This window comes from Thermobia domestica, chromosome 1 (genome assembly GCF_964235325.1).
Source record: "Thermobia domestica chromosome 1, izTheDome1.hap1.1, whole genome shotgun sequence".
NCBI lineage: Eukaryota > Metazoa > Arthropoda > Insecta > Zygentoma > Lepismatidae > Thermobia > Thermobia domestica.
Window position 1 is genome coordinate 122,939,165 of NC_137454.1, and position 23,525 is coordinate 122,962,689.

General features: G+C 33.9%; 1 protein-coding gene across 5 annotated transcripts in view; it reads right to left on the minus strand.

Moving 5' to 3' along the window:
* slmb (beta-transducin repeat containing E3 ubiquitin protein ligase slmb) overlaps window positions 1-23,525 on the minus strand; it is a 166,229-nt gene that overhangs the window by 31,378 nt on the left and 111,326 nt on the right. For all 5 annotated transcript variants that reach the window (XM_081762959.1, XM_081762958.1, XM_081762962.1 and 2 more), the window contains exons 5-9: window positions 14,441-14,611; window positions 12,739-12,930; window positions 9,826-10,088; window positions 6,784-6,894; window positions 4,881-4,959 (exon numbers count right to left, since the gene is read on the minus strand). In XM_081762959.1, coding sequence (XP_081619085.1) covers window positions 4,881-4,959; window positions 6,784-6,894; window positions 9,826-10,088; window positions 12,739-12,930; window positions 14,441-14,611 — 816 coding nt within the window. The remainder of the gene's footprint in view (window positions 1-4,880; window positions 4,960-6,783; window positions 6,895-9,825; window positions 10,089-12,738; window positions 12,931-14,440; window positions 14,612-23,525) is intronic.

A 23,525-nucleotide genomic window follows, 5' to 3' on the forward strand; every position in this document is an offset into this window, starting at 1 on the left:
GCCGTACAGATACAAATGCTGAAACAGAATGCTCAGCATTCTCCAAAGTGCTGAAACAGATATCCCCCCCTTTTTTTTAAGAGTTTAAACACTACATTTTACACCTCCATCCTAAGCAATACCTTAAATTGGAAATTTTCTCAATGGAAAATCGGAAATTCTATTATAGAAATTAAATCTTTTTCCCCTTAGTGGGATTTTCGCAAAATGCTAAAACACGTGTTCTTATATTTTTAGTTATATCTTCCGACTGAAGTAAATCGTTGTACTGGGTGTTTTCTGTATAAATAATGAGAAATTATAATATAAAAAAATCAACCCCTGTCTCCCATTAAGGGTAAAATTTTCGAAAACGCTGGAAGAGGTATTCTTTTATTTTTAATTACGATTTTATATTCCGAAATTCACATCTTTAATTCAAATGAATTCTTACATTTTTAATAAATAATGGGAACTTTGAATATTTTAAGCATGCCCTCCTTTTATCCCTTAGGAGCAGAATTTTCGAAAACACCGATACATGTTTTCACTCGTCTTTATTTAAGAGTTTACTCTTTATAACGCTTTTCGTATCTCCACCTGAAATGAATCCTCATACTGGGCACTCCCAGAATAAAGGAAGGGAAAGTTGAGTATTATAGGAATCCCCCCCTTTCTTTTTTCTTTCACCTTAGCAGAACTTCTACTAAAATGTTTGGATTTAACTTCCAGGTTTATTTATATTATTTTCCCGGTTTTATATCTTTTTAAACTAAGACAAGTTGTTACTGTTAATAAACCCAATCAGAGGACCAGTTGAAAAAAACGTGCAGTAACTAACGAAAACAGGCAGAACTCTTAGTATTAACTGCCGTGTGATTTATATCTACTGGTAGTAGGTTTTTTTTTAACACGAAGAAGTTCTAAAAATTACCAATTAAAATTCTACGCATACGTTAATTTATATGATTAGATGTTATGTCATATTCTTCTTGAACGGGCAATGTCAGTGGACGGAAAGGAAGCAGTGAATTCAGCTACGGAAAACCATAATTAAGCAAGTGAATGATGGAAGAATTGGTGGAATGAGAAAGTAGGAGGAACGGGAGTAACCCGAGAAAACCTACGGACACGATGTTGTCCACCACAAACTTACTTGGCCGGAGATCGAACCGGAGACCCCACGCATCAGAGTTAAGTGCTCTACCAGTGAGCCACCGTGCCCCACAATTTTTTCAAGTGTGTATCTAGTTCAATTGATGTACCTATCTATAAATGTTTGTCTACGGACAATAATTATTCTCATCTTAAGGATATATTTATTGGAGACTGCTATTATCAAAAAACAATTTACCAGATGTCACTCTTTATAATATATGTGATTATTGTGTTTGATATCTTTATGCGTACTTATTTGTTCTTGTATTTGCATTAATGACTTACCTTTTTCTTTATTTCTTTTATCATGTTTTAGTGCAACGGTTTATATGTACAGGAAATTATTATTGAATCTATCTATGTTATTACATGATAATTAAATAAATAATTCAAGGCAATTATTAATGCATAGTTATGAAAAACAACCACTTTTTAATTTTTATCAATTAATTCTGAAGTTAATTAAACTATTACTCTGTTTAGGCATTGATTTTTTTGTTAACCAGTTATTTTTTCCTAGCCCTAATTTTTAATTTTAACCACTTAAATCTTTAATTATTTTTCCAACTGTGAGTGAAGCCATGAAATGTGATTAAAACACTGTGATCGCAGATCAGTAATTGTTTGATGTAAAAAAAAGCGACTGACGAAGATGGGGAGTTCCTACTAAAAATTTCTACATTTAATAAATATTGACACGCATTCCAAAGTTTAAGTTTAATACTTATAGGATAGTTTCAAACACATTACATGGTAATATACAAAATAGAAGATTTTACATACCTTGGTTCTATATTTTTTTAAATTAAGCTTCCTGATATTTCACTCGCTAGCTGCTGTGAATATCTTTGAGGGAAATAGTATAAAGAAGATGTAACCGAGTCTGAATTACATGTGTATTGATTTTTTTCACCTGGCTACTATAATCCATGGTCCCGTGAGTGAAGAATCATGAAGCGCTTTAAGTTTCGCAGTAAAAACGTAAGAAGCTGTCCACGTGGGAACATACATGAAAACGTAAAAAAAGTTAATATATACGTAATTTCGACTCGACTATATCTACATTTACCTTACGGTATTTCCTTCAACAATGCTCGCAACAGCCAGCGAGTGAAATATTAGAAAGCTTAAATAAAAAGTACGACGCGAAGTACGTAAAAACTTTTTTCGTTTTATTATACATAAACTTGTGTAAACATGAAAACATTACACGGTACCTTTGAACACATAGTAAAGGCACTAAACACTCAAGAAAGAGCCTTGTGTCACTGTTAGCCAACAATATTCAAAATAGATAAAATACAACACGACTTATTGCTCCAGATGCTTTCCTTCTCTATAATCCATCGAGTAGCTTTCCGAGGTTACCAGTGCTCGAAAGTATTAAGTGCCTTCAGTGTATTTGTATCCTTAAAACTAACTTATTCTATTGCATTAAAATCTTAACTACTTATGCGTGTATAATAATAAAAAGGATGAAAACGAAAAATGTATCAGGCCACGCACATGCCTGACACATTATTTTTCTTTATTTCTTCAGAATCAAGACAATCACATTGCAAGATGTCAGTTTGAAAAAATGGGATCCTCTAAATTAGGATCACAAAAAGCTATCTAGCAGAGTAGAAAATTTTAATGTCAGAGCTGGGGAAATAAAACCTGGAGGACTTTAAGAAGGCTCGTACACATTTATGGACATGATTCAGAGCAACTGCTGTAATGGATTCGCGAAGTGAGAAAGGGAAGTACAAAAGCCTGCCTCCGAAACTAACATCGTTTTGAAGAGTTACATCATAGACCTTTTCAACATACGGTATAGTAGAATGCAACTAAGAAAGAATGTTTTTTGAAGCGTTTCACCGTATCTAAGAACGGTTATCACCAATACGGTCAAATCACCGAAAATGTAGTGGCAGTGCAGGCAATCTGCTCAACAGTAGCAAGATTAAACAAGAACCCGTGTATCGTCCGACAAGTGCGTCTGATGGTCAGCAAGGAAAATTTACCTATACAAAGAGACACCACTAGGAGTATGACGTGACCTAATCGTGCCAAGGATTACTAGTCAGGATTTACTCTCCAAGGCATTACAAATTCCATTAATTTTGCGAGCAAGGTGTTGACTCTGTCATGGAAACATCGAGTGAATAGGACTAATCCTCGCGCTCAGGCTGAGTATTAGTTACAATTTACTTTTCATGCAATTATGCTTCTATTCTGATCGTCTGTATTTTTATGAAGAGTCAAAACATCGGTACATTTCAATGATTAGTTATTAACAATAAAAATTATATAGAACACAAAAATTTTAAAATCTTGGGTTTTAATTTACAGTTTTATTTATGAAATATTGTAAGACATGTTACTAAAATTTTACTATGCCACTCGAGTTATATTCAGAAAATATAAAGATATTTAAAGATCTCTATCTACTAATATGAAGAAAGCAGGCAATAAATAAAGAAAGAAAAACCTTCAAAAATTAATATGTCACACGTATTCGTTATTTAGGTCATTCCATACTGATTTAGACTGTATTCCGCATGAGAACAATGAAAACTGTGCCTGGCAGATGTGACGGACTATATCCCACTCGTATTTTACATTCCTACGCACAGATAACACCACGTACCACGCATTTGTGTGACGCAGTGTTGATGTGCTCGCGGACAAGTGAAGCAGTGTTTGAGTGCTGTGAAAAAACAACATCGACAGCGCAACCACGGTGAAACATGGACCATGTCGTTCCGGTGGAAGAAAGGTGTGTCTGCGGAATTAATTCATCAGCATTCCGAGCAGTGTGTGTGGTACAGAAGCTCCAAATCGTACGATTGTTTTCCGCTGGTTAGCAAGTTTCATACCTCGGACAGTGAGTGTCGACAGAGGAACTAGTCCCGGAAGGCCCCATGAATCGCGAACCCCAGCGACGATTCAGAAAGTAAGCGACGCCATAGTGAGTGTGATAGGCATGTGACTGATGGTTTAGAGAATGCTGACAGATTTGGAAAAGGAAATAATAACGCATTGCGACACAGGATCTGAAGGTAAAGAAAATGTGTGCGCGTTGGGTGCCGCATGAATTAACCGTCGAATAAAAACGTGTGCAGCGTTGCGAAGATTTATTGGTCTAATATGATGCAAATCCAGAACACTTTTTGCTCGTTTAGTGACGCAAGATGAGGAGTCCTTTTTCAGTCACGAGTCACCACAAAAAAGATGCAATGGAAGCATGTGGGAAGTCTATGGCCCAAGAACGCGCCACCATTACTTTCATGTGGAAAGCAACTAGCTTCTCTGTTTTGGGGTATGGGGAATTCTGCTCGTAGACTGATTTACACCGAACGGTAACACACACGGAACTTCTTCGCCGACTGCGTCATGTAATTCAGCAACGACAACCAGAGAATTGGGCTAAACGTTCTTGTCTTACACGATAATGCAAGACTACACACATTCATCCGCAGACAAAAAGAGCCTTTCAAGAATTGGGCTATACAGTCTTGCAACATCCATTATATTGTCTTGATTTAGCCTCTGCGGGTTACGCACTCTTTTGACAATGAAATAGCCTCTGCAGGGACAGCTTTTTCCCTTTTCAGACGCTTTAAATACAGTAGGCCGCAAGTAGTGCCGCACCACTCCGAATTTTTACGGCCGGAAAGAAGTTAGTCTTAATCAATATGGAACGTCCCAATTATTATAGTAATTTTCCTATTATTTCCTTATTAGGAAATAATACGCACCACTAACGTTCGTAAACACAGCGTACTAGCTGGAGCCCTTGGATCCAACGCAGCTGTCAAATCCCAGACTTTGATTTTCCTGAAACAATTAACACCTTTAATTAAAACACAACTCAGTTAACTGCAACAGTTCTACTTTAATTTATTGGAATGAGATTTAAATGGCGTGCTGTACGCGCATGATAGGATATTTAGAAGGCAAATCCCCGACTCACGTGTCTCAAAAAAACACGATACATGAGGAAGTGAATTCAAGATAAATCTCGTGTAGTAAAATGAACAATTTTCGATTATATTGACTGGTTACACTTCTCGAGTTCTGGTCTAATACGATTTAAATGTTTAAACACTTCTGCAACCATAGATCGTCATATGATTTCAATAGGTTAATATAGATGAAGTCTGGCACATTTGTGTTACGAATACCAACCACTAACATTTTATATGCCTTGTGATTCCTTCTCTGATGATTGCAGGAAGCATATCAGTAACCAATACTGCTACCTTCACGGTCAGACATTGAAATGAAAACAGTTGGCTTCTAAGGATTTTTAAATGTTATTCGCTTTACTTCCAATTCAATTCAATATTAAAAAGAACACCTATGAGATGGTAAGGTTTACGATTCTGTGATTTCTTGCTTATCAAAACTCCTAGGAGTATCCAAAGACAAAATAAAGCACGTAAAAATTACTAGAAACCACCATTAACCCCTTACCGCATGCCGTGCCATATATGGCACATATCCTTTTTTCACTTTAACTTTTTTGTGATTTATCAAAGGCATCAAATGACTGTTTTGTCTGCTTTGTGAGATATTGACGTGTATGAATAAGAGATTTTGGTGTCATATGGCATGTTCTTTGTGAGTTGTAAGTGTGTCATATATGGCACTTAGTTATTTCTCGTCGGAATTAAGTGAAAAAACTACAATTCAAGTTTTAATTCATTTTTCAAGCTCCCATATGAGGATTTCCAATACTGATTATTTTATTCGCTAAAAGAAAAAAAAATCAACCAGAAAGGGGTTAAAGTGAAAAAAATGTACAAGTATCAGATTACATCAGAACCAACTATCCAGGGTTAAAGATAAATTAGGAGAACATCGACAAAGACAGTGTTATAAACAACTTTATATAAAAATGCCACCCAATAATGTTAAGTTGAATATGTAGCTCAAGTTCTGCCCAAAGGCTAAATAAGGATTAAGGTGATCTTTAGTGGTTTGAATACATGTTTTATTAAATCTTTAGAAGTTAATTCTTCAATTCAATGTCTGAACGATGATGATAGCAGAATTGGTTGATAAATAATCCCATTGATCACCACAAAAGCAATCATTAGGACACATAAAAAGATTAGTTGTTGTTAACCTTAATAATTCAATAATTTTAGTGTGCAACCATAATTTGTAATATTAAATTTGAAGTAGTATTTGCAATCAAATAAATAAATAAATAAATAAAAAGAGCAACCACAACGTACTATCTATCAGATATACCAAAACCACATTTAGAATTATGAAATTACCATTATAATCCAAATATGGCCGAATATTAAGAAAAGACACGCTTATAATATTTCAAGTTTGTGAAAAACAATACAATTGAACCGGTGAGTAGAAAAAGAAGAACATTCCAAAAATAAAGGATAACATTCCATGATAATTTCTCTATAACTAAATATCCAATTCCATTACGATTTTGGAATTTTGGGAAATGAAATGTCTTTTAACATACGCTACAAATCTCCCATACAGATATTTTTACGTAAGCAATGCTATTTCCGGTAAGCAGTTTTACTTTTCGTTTTTCAAAAGTAACGTGTTGGAGAATATTTTCCTTTCTCTACTCACTGATTCAATTGTAAAATTCGTTGTTCACAAAAGCTGCTATATACTTACCCGTCATATGCACCACTGACTATCCTTTTATTATCGAAGCGTATACACCTAACTAATTCTTCATGTCCTTCAAGCACTCGTAAACACGCACCACACTCGATATCCCACAGCCTAAAAATTAGAAATATAATCCATATATATAATTTAATTTTCCTTTATATATAAACTTTATATAAAAATGCCACCGTGAAGAGTTAGTTTCGTTTTACACTTTCAAATATGCTAGTCTTTCAAACTATGAAGATTAGGACGTACAGAAAAGGAGGAAGCGGAGTAATTGAATTAGTCAGAAGAACCAAGAGAAAAGCAATAGCGGACAAAGATCAAAGGGGGAGTAATATATAGAGTAGGATGCGCGGAGTGTAACAAAATTTACATAGGAGAAACAAAAAAGAAAATGCAAGAAAGGATTAAACAGCACAAGGATGATGTAAGATTGAAAAGGGACAACAATGCGATATACAAGCATCAAAAAGTGACAAACCACAGGATATGGTGGGAAGGAGCAGAGGTCATAGAAGTAGAGAACAGAACTTTGGTGAGAGAATGGAAGGAAGCCAGGGAGATTATGATGGCAGGAGACAAGGTGATGAATTGGAATGCACGATTCTCGATAAATAAAGAGTGGGAGAAGATTCTGCTTAAAGAAGAAGAAAGAAAGAGAAAAATTAATAAGGATAATCAGAGGACAGAAGGTATCCAGCGAAAAAAGTAAACTTTTAATTGGATACGTGTGCAGCTAAAAAGTGAAAGTGAAAGACACACAAGTGTTACTTTTTAATGAAGGGACGGAGCCTAATTAAAAGTTGATCTCCGGAGAGTATATAAGTGATGACCAACTCCCAAGCAGCCAGAAGGAGTGGAAGTCTGATGATGACACAATTATTTGTTGAAACTGTTACGTGATAGTTTTTTTTAAAATTTTTTTATTTATTTATTTATTTATTTTTTTTTTTTTACATATTATCACATAGCCTTGCTCAGTGTGTTATTGTGTATTAGTACAAAATGGAAACAAATAATGGATAGAATAGTCTACTAAGAGGTGGGAAGCTTTCAAACCTGTATTGGAAATTAACAATAAAGGTGACGTACAAGACTGAATTTTCAAAACTAATTGGATATAGCTGAAAAGGAATGTGGTGTGAAATATATGAGTTTGTAGAATTAATGCTGTACGCTGAACAGTGGATTGGCAAAAAAGAATAAAAGACGACAAAAGTTGAAAATGTCCAAGTGGCTGCCATATTGGAAACCAAAGTCACGTGATCCTAAGCAGACTGAGTTCAATGGGCAAGGATACAGCTAAAGGCATGGGTAAATAATTGGGGCGAAAGAATAATAAATGAACATTTTGTATTATCTAAGGAAAAAGGATTGAACAATGAAAATTAAGTCGAATCGCTTTGAGATTTTTTTGTTGCACAAATATATATATATATATATATATATATATATATACAGGTAGTAACTATACCATTGTAACACACATACAACAGAAATTATCTAAAACTAAATTTACAAGTAGCACCTAAAGTGATCACAATCTCAACCAGTTCAAGTTTGTTTACTACGAAAGTTATAAATGAAATATGAATTACAAATTCTACCTTTAGTCTCATCAAGTCTATTTCGGTATACTGTCTTTATAGATTTCTACCACCACTTTCGGTTTTAGTAGAGAGATTAGAGTGGAATTTGAATATATTCTTGGGACGCTTTATTGATTGATTGAAGAGAGGGAGAAATAATGCTCCTCTCTATCTACTACCGTCTGTACTCTATAGCAGGGGTTCTCAACCTTTCCCATGGCAAACTACCTGCAGTGGGGGGCCGCGGTGGCTCAGTGGTAGAGCGTTCACCTCTGGTGCTTCGAGTTCCTGGTTCGATCTAAACTCGCACCAAGTGAACTTTGTGGTGGACAAACACCGTGTGTGGGGGTTTCCTCGGGTTTCTCCCGTTTCCTCCCACTTTCTTCATTCCACCATTTCATTCATTTCTCATTATCACCATCTCCTTTACCCTAGCCGGCATAACTGTGGGAAGCAAAACTCGAAGATTTCATTTCCTTTCATTTCATTTCACCTACAGCGGCTCGCATACCAATTTGAGAAATTCTTCTCTATACCGATCAAGGTTTAAATCAGAAGTAACTGATTTCTGCCACTTCTAGTTTGAATAAAGGGTTAAGACAAAACATGTACTTGTTCTCAGAATGCAAAAAACAAATTATTTAAAAAAAATCCTCTTACCATTTTTTCTCTACGTAAATTAATATTAAAACCGGAAATTGTAGTGGATTTGTATTAGTTTCGCTTCTTGTTGAGAGTTAAGGATAGGAATGAAATGTGTTCTTGTGACGCTTAATAAACTGCAGGAAACCATCTCTGGTTATATATTATAGTTTTCGCTCTATAATGATAAACGGTTAAACCGGAAATGCTTTTCTTACTATTTCCGGTTTAAATATCACCTCCATCAAGGAACTCGATTCCAAACTTTTGACTCTCTACATTCCAGCCAAAACTGATGATGATCAATCAACTAGTTCTTAAGATTTTCTTGTCTTCCGAACGTACGGACAGACAGACAGACAGGGTAGAGTTTAGGTAAATCAAACTCCTTAAAAACTACAATACACTTCCCTCTAAGGCTATATTCTTGCAACCGTATATAGGAAGTTTTCATACTTTGGCTTGAAATAGTTCACAATCAGCTAAGAGCTTTAACATTTGTTTTAATTTCACCTACGGATAATACTACAAGTCCCTTTCAGCAGTGGCTGTCATTTTTAAATAATAATAATGCCGTATTTACTTCTGAACAACTTCTGACTACATCATCCCTTTCCCCTGTGGTTCACATACCATTTTATGCTTCAGGACAATGTTAACTCTCTTCTCTCATTTTTAATGAAAACAGAGTCAATAAATGGAAACACAATTGTTACTGTCTCTTACCTTCTTTAAGACTCAGAAATGGTTCATATAAAATTCCGGAATGAGACATCTTTTGCGATGCAGCAATCGATTCGTAACTTACCTGATAGTGTTGTCTGAGCTTCCACTAACTACAAGTCTATCACGGTATTGGAGACAAGCAATGCCTCGTTTATGGCCATTTAATGTCCTAACAAATTCACATGTAGATGTATTCCACACTTTAATTGTCCTATCCCCAGATGCAGACACTATGTACTTTTCATCAAAGTCCACCACATTCACTGCTGCCCTGTGACCCACAAGAACTCTTCTTAACGTAATTTCTGTTGGAGATGTCATATCCCACACAGCTATGGATCGGTCCTGAAAATTACGAGAAAATAATGTATTTAAATTGTCTAGTAGCGCACAATTACCTGAAATACTTTCAATGCCTTGTTCTTGTCTCAATGAACAATTCACACTACATTCGTTTTGGTAGTTATTCAGGAAAATTAATTTACAGCATCCACAATTGTTATCCTACCTGCTTCCTGCATTAACTCTGTTTTATTATTTGAAATAGCTCTTAAACCGTTACAAATAACTAAAGTTTATGGAACTATTACATTCTACACAAGAACGAAGCCTGTAATAAACTTTTAATAAACGTGTTGAAGTACTTTGGTACTTAATTCAAACAGTTTCACACGGCCAAATGATTATAACACTGAAAGAAGTTAAATTCCATAAAGCATTAATAAGATATAGTAACAAGCATCTAACTGTAAGATGTACAGGAAAAATGTGCATATTATCTTTTAAGGAAGATGAAGTATGGTACATTTTTGTTAAGATTAACTTTTTTTTTTTTTTTTTTTTTAACGTTCTGCTATTTCTGTTCAGGTTATTACTTTAATCTATATCATCAGCCAGACAATTGAAGAACGCTGGTTTCCAAAGATTTTTACATTTTCGTCGCCTTAGTCCTTTTCCAAGAAAACTATAATACCAAAGTCAGTTTCAATTGTTGGTGATCATGTACACACATTAGCTCAAAATTTGAAACTGAGTTATATACAAATAGAACTATCACAAACACATATTCACGCAATATACAAGAATAAACATTGCCAAGTCTTCAGTTCACTTAAGTTGCCGAATTTTACATATACAGGATGCATCCAAGAGACAAGATCAATAGCCTGTAAAATCTTCTAGCTATAAGAAAAGTAGACAAAAAGAGCAAAACTTTATTTTGATGTTCACAGCATATCCTGAAAAGTACCCTTGATTTGAGCAATTTTTTGAGGTTTTTCAAGGGAAGGAACGGAGTTTTTCTTTTAATTATCCCAAAAATTATCCATTTTTCGAAGAAAACTGCAGCTTATAAATTGTACACACAAAAAAGGTCCTTAAAATCAATAGTTTCAAAGATATAGACTGAATTATGTCTGATCAGAAATAGTGTGAGGTTTTAACTTAAGACTGTAAAATATCTGAAAAAAAAATCGAACAGAAAAAAAAAATATTAGATATAAAACGTCAACATCTTGGAGGGGAAAATTTACCTGTTATAAAATTAGCCCGCTCCCGCCTTCCTGGGGATGGAGTAAGGACAACTTTAAAATGGGATCCCCAATCTTTTATTGCAGATTCGAACTCTACGAGGAGAAATGCGTAAATTTTATTCGAAGTATTTTTCTCGATTCGTGATTGATGACGCTGTAATAAGTGAAAGCTAGTTTCACTACTGTTTCTTCGATTGGGAGTTTTCTAGTCCAGGAAAATTTGAAGAAAAAAAAAAAAAGAGGCAAACCTTCGAAAAAAATCCTCAGTCAAAACAAAGAACTAAGTAGCATAAACAACGACGAGCTGCCAACTCCTGCCAATTCCTGGGCCGCTTCCACGCATTTGTTTGCTACACTTGGGCTTAAGTGTCATCAAGACTGTCACCAATCTGTTTAAAGACTCCGAAAACTATGGATTCACACTAATCTTGGTCAGTTCGGGCATTTTATTTTTCATTTCTTCATGCAGATGGGGCTAACTTATGTTTTAAAAGGCATCGCGAGTGTCAATATTTACGTCAGCAACACCGAAAACTATGGAGGGATAATTTTCACGTCATACTCTTCCCACTCTCCTACATGTTAGGGGCGCCTTACTCACAGTGTTTCCTTTTTCAGATTGTAAGTCATATGATAAGTTTGCAGACCGAGTTTCATCTTCCTAACATGAAGAGGTTGTGAGATATTCTATTTTGGGCATAAATCTAAAATCACCTCTTCCCCTTTGAAACCCCTCTTTCTTCATTAGGGTTAAAAAAAAAAAAAAAAGCCTACGTTCTCTTCGATACAGTTACTTAGAATTATGCCAAACAGGCTGTGATATTTTGTATACCAAACAAACAAAACACTCACTTTTTTATGTAAGATTATCGTGATGTGTGCTATTTCTATTCAGATATATTTCAGTCTGTATGTTTGAAACGATTGATTCTACGAAGAAAAAAAGAAAAAAACTACGAAGAACTGTCCATGATGATAACGGAATTGGTTGCTGAAATGATCCAAGTAATCAGAATGACAATTACAGAGCATATAAAAAAGTTAAAAACTGTTATTCAATCTTATTTGGTTGAAGAATGTTATATTGAGAGTAATTCTTTATATTTGAACATTTTCTTATAGGTAATTTAGGAATATTCTCCTTACACAAGAACTTGCTGGATCTGCTCAGAATTCTAATAACGCTACTATCTGAATTTCAGTATTAATATCCAATTATTATTTTTTTTTTCTTTTTTTAAGTAGTGTGAGTCTTTGAGCATTATGATACAATCACTAATTTTTCTGAAAATTTTAATCCTGTTCATGAAAGAAAGTTACGTGCATTTAGCTGATTTTAATGAATATCTTTCGACGATCTGAAACATTTACTGGATAACATATTGCTCCATTTCTTCTAAAAATTATTGTTTTAATACATTAAACCAAGGAGGTAAAATACAATGTGTTGGTGGAATACTAACCTTTGAACACGTCACCATCATTCCGTTGTTAAAACGAAGATGTAGAACAGCCTCACAATGATGAATTAAAGTATTAACCATTTCTCCGGAACCTACATTCCACACACGAACGGTCGAGTCACTAGAACCACTAATTATCACTTTATCATCGTACTGTAAACACAACACAGAACCGGTATGACCAGTAAGAACCTAAAAATAATGGAAGTCATTATTAACATGAAAGGAACAGAAATGAACTGAAATTAAAATCTTTCTTTCTTGAAATTCCACCATATGTATGTAATCTTGTTCAGAACTGGACGTTTCTTTTAAATACTAAGGGTATACGAGAGATGGATTTTAGTTTCACTTAAGATCTTAAGCGTACACGCTCTTAATAGAAATGGAATCTTGCCTTTTCGTACTCACAGTCTAAAAGCTAACAGTGTTGTCATGTGAAAAGCCCACTAGAGTACATTGTACCAATTCACAAGTAAATAGTAATCGAGAATATTTCTAGTACAATGGTACAACTAACACAACTATCGATACAATTATCTTAATAACGTAATTAAAAAAGTACTAGATTGTGTGAGTTCACCATTCAAAACGAAGAAAATAAAACGTTCTTAAATTGCATAATATTAAAGTATTTCTAATAAGACGGTTGAGGTTGCGGTGCTGACTGGTAGAATGTTCACCTCTGGTGTGTGCAGTCCCTCGTTCGATCCCAACTCGCGCAAAGTGAATTTTGTGGTAGACAAACACCGTGTGCGTGAGTTTTCTCGGGGTTCTCCCATTTCCTATCACTTTCTTCATTCCACCATTTCATCCATTTCTCATCATCACCGTCTCCTTTAGCCTACACAGCATAATCGTGGGACGTAAAACTTAAAAAGTTTTCATTTTCAGTAAGATGTCACCACATAATTTGACAATATCTCTTCTTATAAATTTCTGAATTTCCATAAGATTTTACGAAACAAGCATGTACACGTGTATCAGTATCATAAAAGTGGAGTAAAATAATCCTTACAAATAAACTGGAATATGCAAATCGTATAATGTCAATTTAAGATTCCTTAGTGAACTTTTATCCGTCAATAATTTCAGACTTCTTTGCTTTCTTTTTCCACCTCATTGTAACTGATACATGAGCCGTCCTTCAGTACTCGCACATCTAATTGATATTCTATGTTTAGACAATAAAAGATGATTTCCTGTAAAGTTGTGCACAACTAACTGTTACATGAAGCTTGAACTATCAATGATCAACATCTGCCAATACATACTTATACAGAAATGTTCATAGTTTCATGCATTAAAATACTTTTTACAATTGTGTTTGTCATTAAACACCACACTAGACATTTACAAGAAAATACTGTAAGTGTATTTAGTATGAAGGTTAATGAGTGAAAAGCTGTTGTAGAAGTATCTTCATAAATCAAGCAATGAACATTTCAGTATAAGTATCTACCGGTAGATATCACAGTTCAAACTTCATTTAACAAATAGTTTATTGTGCACAACTTTATTAGTAATTTTATTTTATAGACCAAATGCGAAATTCCAGTATTTTATAGACAAATCGATGGAAGTACACCTCATCTAAAGATTACAATGACTTCAAGAGCAAGACAGAGAAATCCTTGAAATTATTATTGGATAAAAACAGCTTTACTAGGTTAAGTTCGACTAATTGTAAAATAATTCTTACCTTAACACACTGCAATGTATTCCTATCCCAAATTTTAATTGTATTATCTCTAAGGCCAGATACTATTTTCTGGTCATCGTACTGCAAACAGTAGACTCCTTTCGAATTTTCTGAACGACAGTTAATCCTTTGTAGATTATGCCTACCCATTCTCCAGTTATTTTCTATACTCTGAAATGAAAAGTAACATGAAATGAGTCGGAGGATTCTGAATATTTACTAAATAGGTTGCAAAATCAACCTGTTAAGGTAATACCAACTGAACTAGAAATTAATAATAAGCACTTATACGAGAGAGACTAATACAACCACTAAAAATACTGTTCCTACTTTCCTTTATATTATTTCTCTTAAATCATATTTTTACAGTGATACAGTAAAATACAATAAAACACTAATCGTTTTATGTAACGAATACTGTCTTTTAAGCTCAAGTCATTGATACTAGAAACTGGTCAAAAGTTAATGGAGTGGATATAAGAAAGGTATAATAAAACAACTTAACTGCTTTTATTATGTATGTATGTTTCTTTCAGGGTACATTAAAAGTTTTCTGTTTAATGTACAGATTCTTGCTTTTAATATAACTCTGTAGGTTATGTACGTGTTCCCAAATCTGTGGTCCGTGGTCCCATGAAGGACCGCGAGATATTTAAAAAGGTCCGCGGATCATTTTATTTTCATTAAACTTTATCTTACGTTGCTTCTACCTTGGATATTTGTAACGTGCATTACCTAGGTTTCAATCAATTGAAAAGAATACAATACAAAAAGATAAAAGAAGAAATAACAAAATTACCACATAAGACTAATTTATTATATGTATATGTAAAAGACATCTCAACATCAGGATCTTAAGTTATGATATTAATACGCAAGCACTACTTGAGCCAACATATCCTTCGAACTAATAAACTAGACTAACTACACATCGCTGTCATCCAAGGCGAAAACCGTTCTTGATAGGTCAATAAAAACTGTCAATTGTGTTAAGGTCCGTCCTCTTAAACAATCTGTTATTTTCTGCACTTTATAATGAAATATAAATAATCAGGAAAACGTATCACTACATTTAGGAATTCGTTGGTTGTCTCGGGGGAAGGTCCTGAAAGGTTACTTTGAGCTTCGTCATCCAGTAACGATGCTCCTCATTAACTTTAAATCTGAGTTAACACACAATTTAAACGATTTCAAATGGCTCTCGCCTCTTGCTTATTTGGCAGACATTTTTAACATTTTGAATACTCTTAACTCGAGATATTTCTCACTGCTTTTCTGTACAAGACAAGATAGAGGCAACTAACAAGGATGTTAAATTTGTGGTGCAACAATTTGAAGAAAAAACTATTTCTTTTACACATTGATTGATTTCATTGATTTCAGCGAACCACATCTTTCTAGTGATGTTGCTAAAAGTATGATTGAATATTTCAGATCACTGGTGTCTCAACTACATTTGTATTTTCCAATTTGTCAAAAAACACCTCTTCTTCTAGATTCGGAATATGGATACTTTTTTCTGTTGAAGAACAACTTATCAAGGTGTCTTATAATTGGACGTTCAAAATGCTGTTTCTTTCATTACCATTTCTCAAATTTTGGTTCGGCCTAAGGCTGTTAATCCTGAGATTCCCAAAAGGGCTGCAAGACATCTGCTATTTGTTCCTACATATCTACGCAACACACCATTTCACCATTATATACAAAAAATAAATACAGGAACATACTTAATATGGGGCCAGATCTACGTTTGAAATGAACTAGTTTTGATCCAGACATACTGACGTTGTCTAAGAAACAGCATTACACGTCCCATTAGGTGAGTGTTGAATTCACATTATCAGGCCTAATTGGTATATAAGCGTACTTTTACAAGTATCTCCATTTATAATAATATTTCATTAGTAATTTTGTGTTGGAAAATTGTTGATTTATCATTTCATTTTTATGATATACAAAATATTTGTTTTGATTTCATGAGAGGCACGGAGAATTAGAAAACAAGGGGTTCTACAAGAGCAGGAGTTGCTAGAAAGGGTTCATGACGTCAGAAAGATTGGGAAATGGTGAATTACATGATTGTCTCAATCATAAAATTTGATATTTTTCATATCTAATGATGATGAAATGCCTAATATTATGTTCTTTAGCACACTTCTTTTACAGCTGGGTGCTTTTTTGGGGGTAGGGGGGAGTGAGTTATCTTATGAACATTGCTACTACCAATTCTACGAAGTTCATACATATTTATGCACGTACCGTATGTAGCAGACAAACATGTCGAATCAACTCATTTACATTATGTAGTAATGTGTGTCAAATTCAAAACATTATTAATTATTTATTTATTTTATTTATTTATTTATTTTTTCTTGGAAGTTAACTATATTCATTTATATAATAAAAATGTAACCATTCTTCATTCTTGTTCTTAAATTTCTATTGTGAACTTACCAGCAACATCAGTTTATTTTCTGCTGTCAACAGCATTAGAAAGAATGTAAATTTTGATATGTCACGGATACACGTTTCTTTACATAACTTGAACTCAAATTGATTTTTCCAAAGTTTTGAAAAGCAAAAAATTTATGGGAAGTTGATATGCATTTTACTTCTGATTCAAAAGTTATTAGTATCTTTGTTTTCAAACTATCGGTTTTTCAAAAGCCTCATATTTCATCCCTGTCCACAATTCTAGTCCTATTGAAATATCTATATACAATCCTAAGTTAACTTTGAGAGATCGGTCTGCTACATCTCGATTATACTGATCTTATCTATCTATATATATAAAAGAGAACGCACAAATCCTTTGTGAACTCATCACGCTAATACGGCTGAACCAATTTCTTTCATTTTTGGGGGGTTATTAGGATTTGGACCCTAGATGGTTTTTATCATATCACTTTAATTTTTAATTACCAGTGTCTTGAGATAATTGACCATTCAAGTGTCCATACGTACAAATCCTTTGTTATTAGTTCATCATAGGTAAAAATAAACGTATTTATATGCAACCCGCATGACCATGTGACTCGGCGGGTTAACATAAATGACAGGCGCTATAATTTTAACATTTACTGCAATTTGAAAGCGAAAAAGTAAAAATTATCTAAGTAACAAAGTTTATTGCGTTCCGGGGTGACCGCAGCGAAGCGGGGTGAACGCTGCTAGTAAATACATAAATAATGATATTACGTAAATGGAACTAGTATTACAAGTAAACGTAGTTACCATAATTTTTTTTATTATACAATTTTCTTCGCAAGAAATCATCGAAGTATTTTCTTCAATCTACATTTTGCTTTTAAATTCTGTTAAACTACGGAATTTACTTATTCATGCCTGTATGTAATTCAACAAAGGAAGAAATACCAAAACACTAACTTCAATATTGGTAGTTTATAGCAGTGATGAAAATTTTTCGATTCATAAAAACATACTCCACTTATTCCTACATCGTTGTTTAGACATGTGAGGTGGAAAATTTTCTTCTACATATTTCCGGAAAATTTTCCGTTCTTAACAAATATCAGTGATCAAGTAACAATTCCTCAGTATTCATAAAGTGATTGAATTCATGTATAGAAATGTTAAAATGTGAAAGATCGTTTAAAGAATCTGAAAATTTTCATGGCTCAGACAATTTTCAGTACTATGTAGGAACAAGTGAAACAATTTTTCATGAATCGAAATATTTTCTGTCTTGTATGGAAAAATTGAAGAACTTTTTATGAGTCGGAAAATTTTCATCATTTTGAAGCCTAAAGTAAAACAACTTCTTGTGAATCGGAAAGTTCTATCACTTTGTAGAAACAAGGGAAAGGAATTTTCATGAATAGGAAAATTTTCGTCACGATATAGAAACAAATGAAAAAACTTCATAATCCGGACAATTTTAGATATTATGTATAGTGATGTTAGATGGAAAATTTTCCATTATATTTAACTGCACATTCAGCTATAAAATTCAATTCCTGTAGACGAAAATTAGACAGCAACAAATTATCATTTTCCAATTAGCTTTCGGAAACCAGAAAAATTTCTAGTATTTCAAGTTGGAAAGTAAAAATATACAGTGCTTCTCTCTCTGTCTCTGTCTCTCTCTCTCTATGTGTGTGTGTGTGTGTGTGTAAAGTGCAGGGAACATACATCGAGTTCGTAGAGAACCAATATCCCATTCCAGTATTTAAAATGTAACAAGAAATTAAAAAGAAACCTTTGTGAATTATTTTTGTAACAGAAAATAAGAAAAAAATGATTATATTGTGTTTAAAACACTTAAATCATAATTTCAATATTGGAATTTTGTATAATCAACATCTTAGAGCAGATATTTGTATTGTAAAACTACATTATTACGTATAAACATGTATTAGAAATAATGACGATTCGACAGAAAACAACAAACACACACACACACACACACACACACACACACACACACACACACACACATATATATATATATATATATATATATATATATATATATATATATATACGGTATATATCTTTGGGCCGCAACCTTTGGAGTGTATGTCATTCATGGCCATCTTGAAATTCGCCATTTTGGATTGAAGTCAATTTTTTTTAATGGAAAGGGGGGTGTACAACACATCAAATAAAACTAGCTTGAGCGCAGGAATTTAGTGGTGTAATCTTGTACAGTTTAGAAGTTATTAATGTTCAAAGGTGGGAAATTACCTTGATACTGACCCAGTTCTCTCTTTGTTCCAGATTATCTAAAATGGGTCTGACACGTGAACAGAAGATCGAGATCATCCTTATATCAGGGGAACGCAGCTACCGAACAATAGCAGCTGACTACAACAGACGGCACCCAGACAGAGAACCGGTATCGCATAGCATGGTGGCTCACGTGATCACCAAATTCCGGGAGACGGGCTCTGTTTAAGATAGCGCACGTAGTGGGCGACCAAAGACTGCCACCAATGAGGAAACTGCAACGGCGGTTGTTGCGTCGTTTGTGAAAAGTCTTAAACGAAGTACCAGTCGTGTGTCCCTAGCATGTGCAATAAACCAATCCTCCGTTGTCCGGATATTGCACGCTAATAATTGGCATTCTTACAAGCTCCACATGCAACATAAACTGAACGAGGATGACCTAGATCGCCGGTTGGAGTTCTGTATGTAGGCTCCTGAACAACACGAACTGGATCCTACGTTTGCCAAGGGCACACTGTTCTGCGACGAGGCGTATTTCACTTTGAACGGGGAGGTTAATCGACATAATTGTCGATATTGGTGTGACGCAAATCCAAACTGAGTTGACCCGAGTCGAGAACATAGTCCAGCGAAGGTGATGGTGTGGTGTGGCATATGGGACACCCGCATCATTGGGCCATTTTTAATTTTTTATTTACAACACCTTAACCGCACCGAAGTATCTGATGCTGCTGCAGGACCTTGTGTTTCCTGCCACACTGAACGCTGACGACATTTTCCCATTTTATTTTCATCACGATGGAGCCCCTCCACACTATGGACTTGGTGTCCGTGAATGGTTGGATCAACAACTGCCAGGGAAGTGGATTGGTCGCCGTGGTCCCGTGGAGTGGCCGCCCAGATTCCCTGACTTAACGCCCCTTGCTTTTTATCTATGGGGACATCTTAAGCAGATAGTGTATGCTCAGACAATCCGTGATTTGAGACACCTGGAGGAACGCATCCAACAAGCCTATGACCAAATTTCAGGAGACATTCTCCTCCGTAAGCAGTCAGAGTGGTCGCGGCGACTACAGTTGTGCATTGCACGGGATAGACAACACGTAGAACACGTGTTGTAGCATTCAGTATCAAGGTAATTTCTCACCTTTGAACATTAATAACTTCTAAACTGTACAAGATAGAAAAAAAAAACAAATTACACCACTAAATTCTTAAGCTCAAGCTAGTGTTATCTGATGTTTCATACACCCCCTTCCCATTTAAAAAAAACTGACGAATCCAAAATGGCGGATTTCAAGATGGGGGCCATGAATGACATACACTCCAAAAGTTGCGGCTGCTCATCAAACCTCTGTTCCCATCATCACTTTTTACTTTTCCCGTCGATTTTCAAACTTATGCAGGTGTCCAAAGGACTTTTGACTTACCCTATATATATATATATATATATATATATATATATAAGAAATATATTTTTATTTTGTAAATTAAAATGAAATTACTTGTTGTTTTTAGAACGCAGCACTAATAGTGCAGCTTTTTGTTTCTATTATTATTTTATTGGAAGAACAACAAATAAGCTTCCTTATTAGTTATATTTCACTTTCTCTTTTGAATGAATATATGAATAAATAAATGTTTATTTCCAGAAAATGGTCAGTATTTACTTTCATGAGTTACTTAAACTCTGAATTTTGGGTAGTCAAAAATTTACAGTAGACGTTTTATATTATATCTACGTATTTATAAATACTGCAATATGTAAATCTATAAAAGTAATAAAGCTATGAGAAAACAGTCTTATGCGTATTAAACTGACGAAATCTAATATTGTAAGATCAAAGGTGGATTCTCAAGGAAGAACGCACTGAAGTTTTTGAAACATTTTTTAAATGAAGAACCGTTAGATTTTCACTTCATGAAACTTTTTAAGACACTATTTATTACCAATAAATTTTACGGCTAAACAACGATGTAGGAATAAGTAGAGTATGTTTTTATGAATCGGAAAATATTCATGACTTTTAATAAATTGAAATTTTAAATAATAGAATGGGATATTTGTACTCTACGAACTTGATGTATGTTCTCTGCACTTTGCATACACACACACAGAGAGAGAGAGAGGAGTTGAATTGAGTTGATTTTGAGTTTAACGTCCCTTTCAGCAGCGAGACTATATAAGACGGGACCAACTAATTAACGTGGAATCCGAACTACATGAGCTCCCGTTGGGAATCGAAGCCAGGTTTTCCATGCCAAAGGCGCGTATGCTAACCGCTTAGCAACGAAGGAGCTCGCAGAGGAAACGAGAGAGAGAAATACTATGTAAAATTTTACTTCCCAACTTGAAATATTAGAAAATTTCCCGGTTCCCGAAAGCTAATTGGAAAATTATAATTTGTTGCTGACTAACTTTTCTCTACAAAAATTCAATTTTGTAGCTCTATGTGCAGTTAAATATAGTGGAAAATTTTCCACCTAACATCACTATACATAATATCCAAAATTGTCTGGCTTATGAAAAGTTTTTTCTACTTGTTTCTACATGTGATGAAAATTTTCCGATCTATGAAAATTCCTTCCACTTGTTTCTACAAAGCAATAAAACTTTCCGATTCACAAAAGGTTGTTTTACTTTTTGCTTCAAAATGATGAAAACTTTCAGACTCATAAAACGTTCAATTTTTCCATATAAGACAGAAAATATTTCGATTCAGGAAAAATTGTTTCACTTGTTCCTACATAGTACTGAAAATTGAGCCATGAAAATTTTCAGATTCTTTAAACGATCTTTCACTTTTTAACATTTCTATACACGAATTCAATCAATTCTATGATTGCTGAGGAATTGTTACTTGATTACTGATAATTTTTTTTTTTTTTTTTTTTTTTTTTTTTTTTTTTTTTTTTAGAACGGAAAATTTTCCGGAAAAATATAGCGGAAAATTTCCGAAATGGAAGATTTTCCATCTCACATCACTAGTTTATAGTAATGCACTAATATTGGATTTTCTACTTTTGTTTCCTTCATTTTATTAGTATTATAACTTTCTTCCGTATGTGAAAAATATAAAGTTAATCAAACGTATTGCGGAGTTAATTTTAATTTGCATACTCTCCTCAGAGTAAACTAATAAACTACCTTTTCAACTATAAAAATGAAATGAAACTACATATTCATAAATAAGTACACACATTTTAGCCAGGTTACGAGACTCACCAATTAAAAAAAGAATAAATATTTAACTTAAGCTACGGTTCAAGACATAAGTTTGATGTTATTATGTCAATTTGTTTTGTATGCGTTCTGAGATGGAGGAACAATTCCTTTTAATATTTATTGAAGTTTTCAGACTGTACTCTCATATTTTACTTCTATATATATATATATATATATATATATATATATATATGATTTTTCAAATGTTTATTTTCACTGTGGAAAATAAAAGGTAACCAACAAGAGAATATTTTTTCCACAGCACGCAAGAAAATAAATTGTTTTTTTCTTTCTTTCTTTTAAGGGGGCAGACTACTAAATATTTTTGAAAAGCTAACAAAGTTTCTTTTGCCCGTTTTTCGTCAGTGAAAAGAGATAATGAAATGTAACTTACCACAATAATAGACAATGGTATTCTACATCCGAAAATACGAATCGGAAAAATTATCAGTTATCATCCATAGAAATTACAGTGTGCCAAAATTTGAATTACCCAAAAATCTAGGTTAAGGCAGCCACTAGAAAAATGAACTCAACGGTAGTTGATTACTTATCATGTTATCTTGGTTCCTTGTTTACTATTTTTTTAAATAATGTTTGTATTTATTTTGTAATAACTTCTTTAAGTTATTACATAATAAATATAAACATTATTTAAAAAGTAGTAAACAAGGAACAAAGACAACATGATAAGTAATCAACCACCGTTGAGTTCATTCTAGTCGCTGCCTTAACCTAGATTTTTGGGTAATTCAAATTTTGGACACACTGTAATTTCTATGGATGGTAACACTGATAATTTTTCCGATTCGTATTTTCGGATGTAGAATACCATTATCTATTATTGTGGTAAGTTACATTTCATTATCTCTTCTCACTGACGAGAAACGGGCAAAAGAAACTTTGTTAGATTTTAAAAATATTTAGTAGTCTGCCCCCTTAAGTAACTTAAAAGTTGATGAATTATACCTTTCACAACATTCTTAGTCCAAGCAACATGAATTTTTATTTTGACATTTCGTAATAAGTTGACTATTAACAACTGGCACATGATTTGACCCTGAAGAACGCTAACAAACGTATTGAATAACAGAATTTCCGAACTAGTTGCTCCTATAGTTATCAATATATACGACGAAGAAACTTTAAGATTAAACTAACAAATGTTAA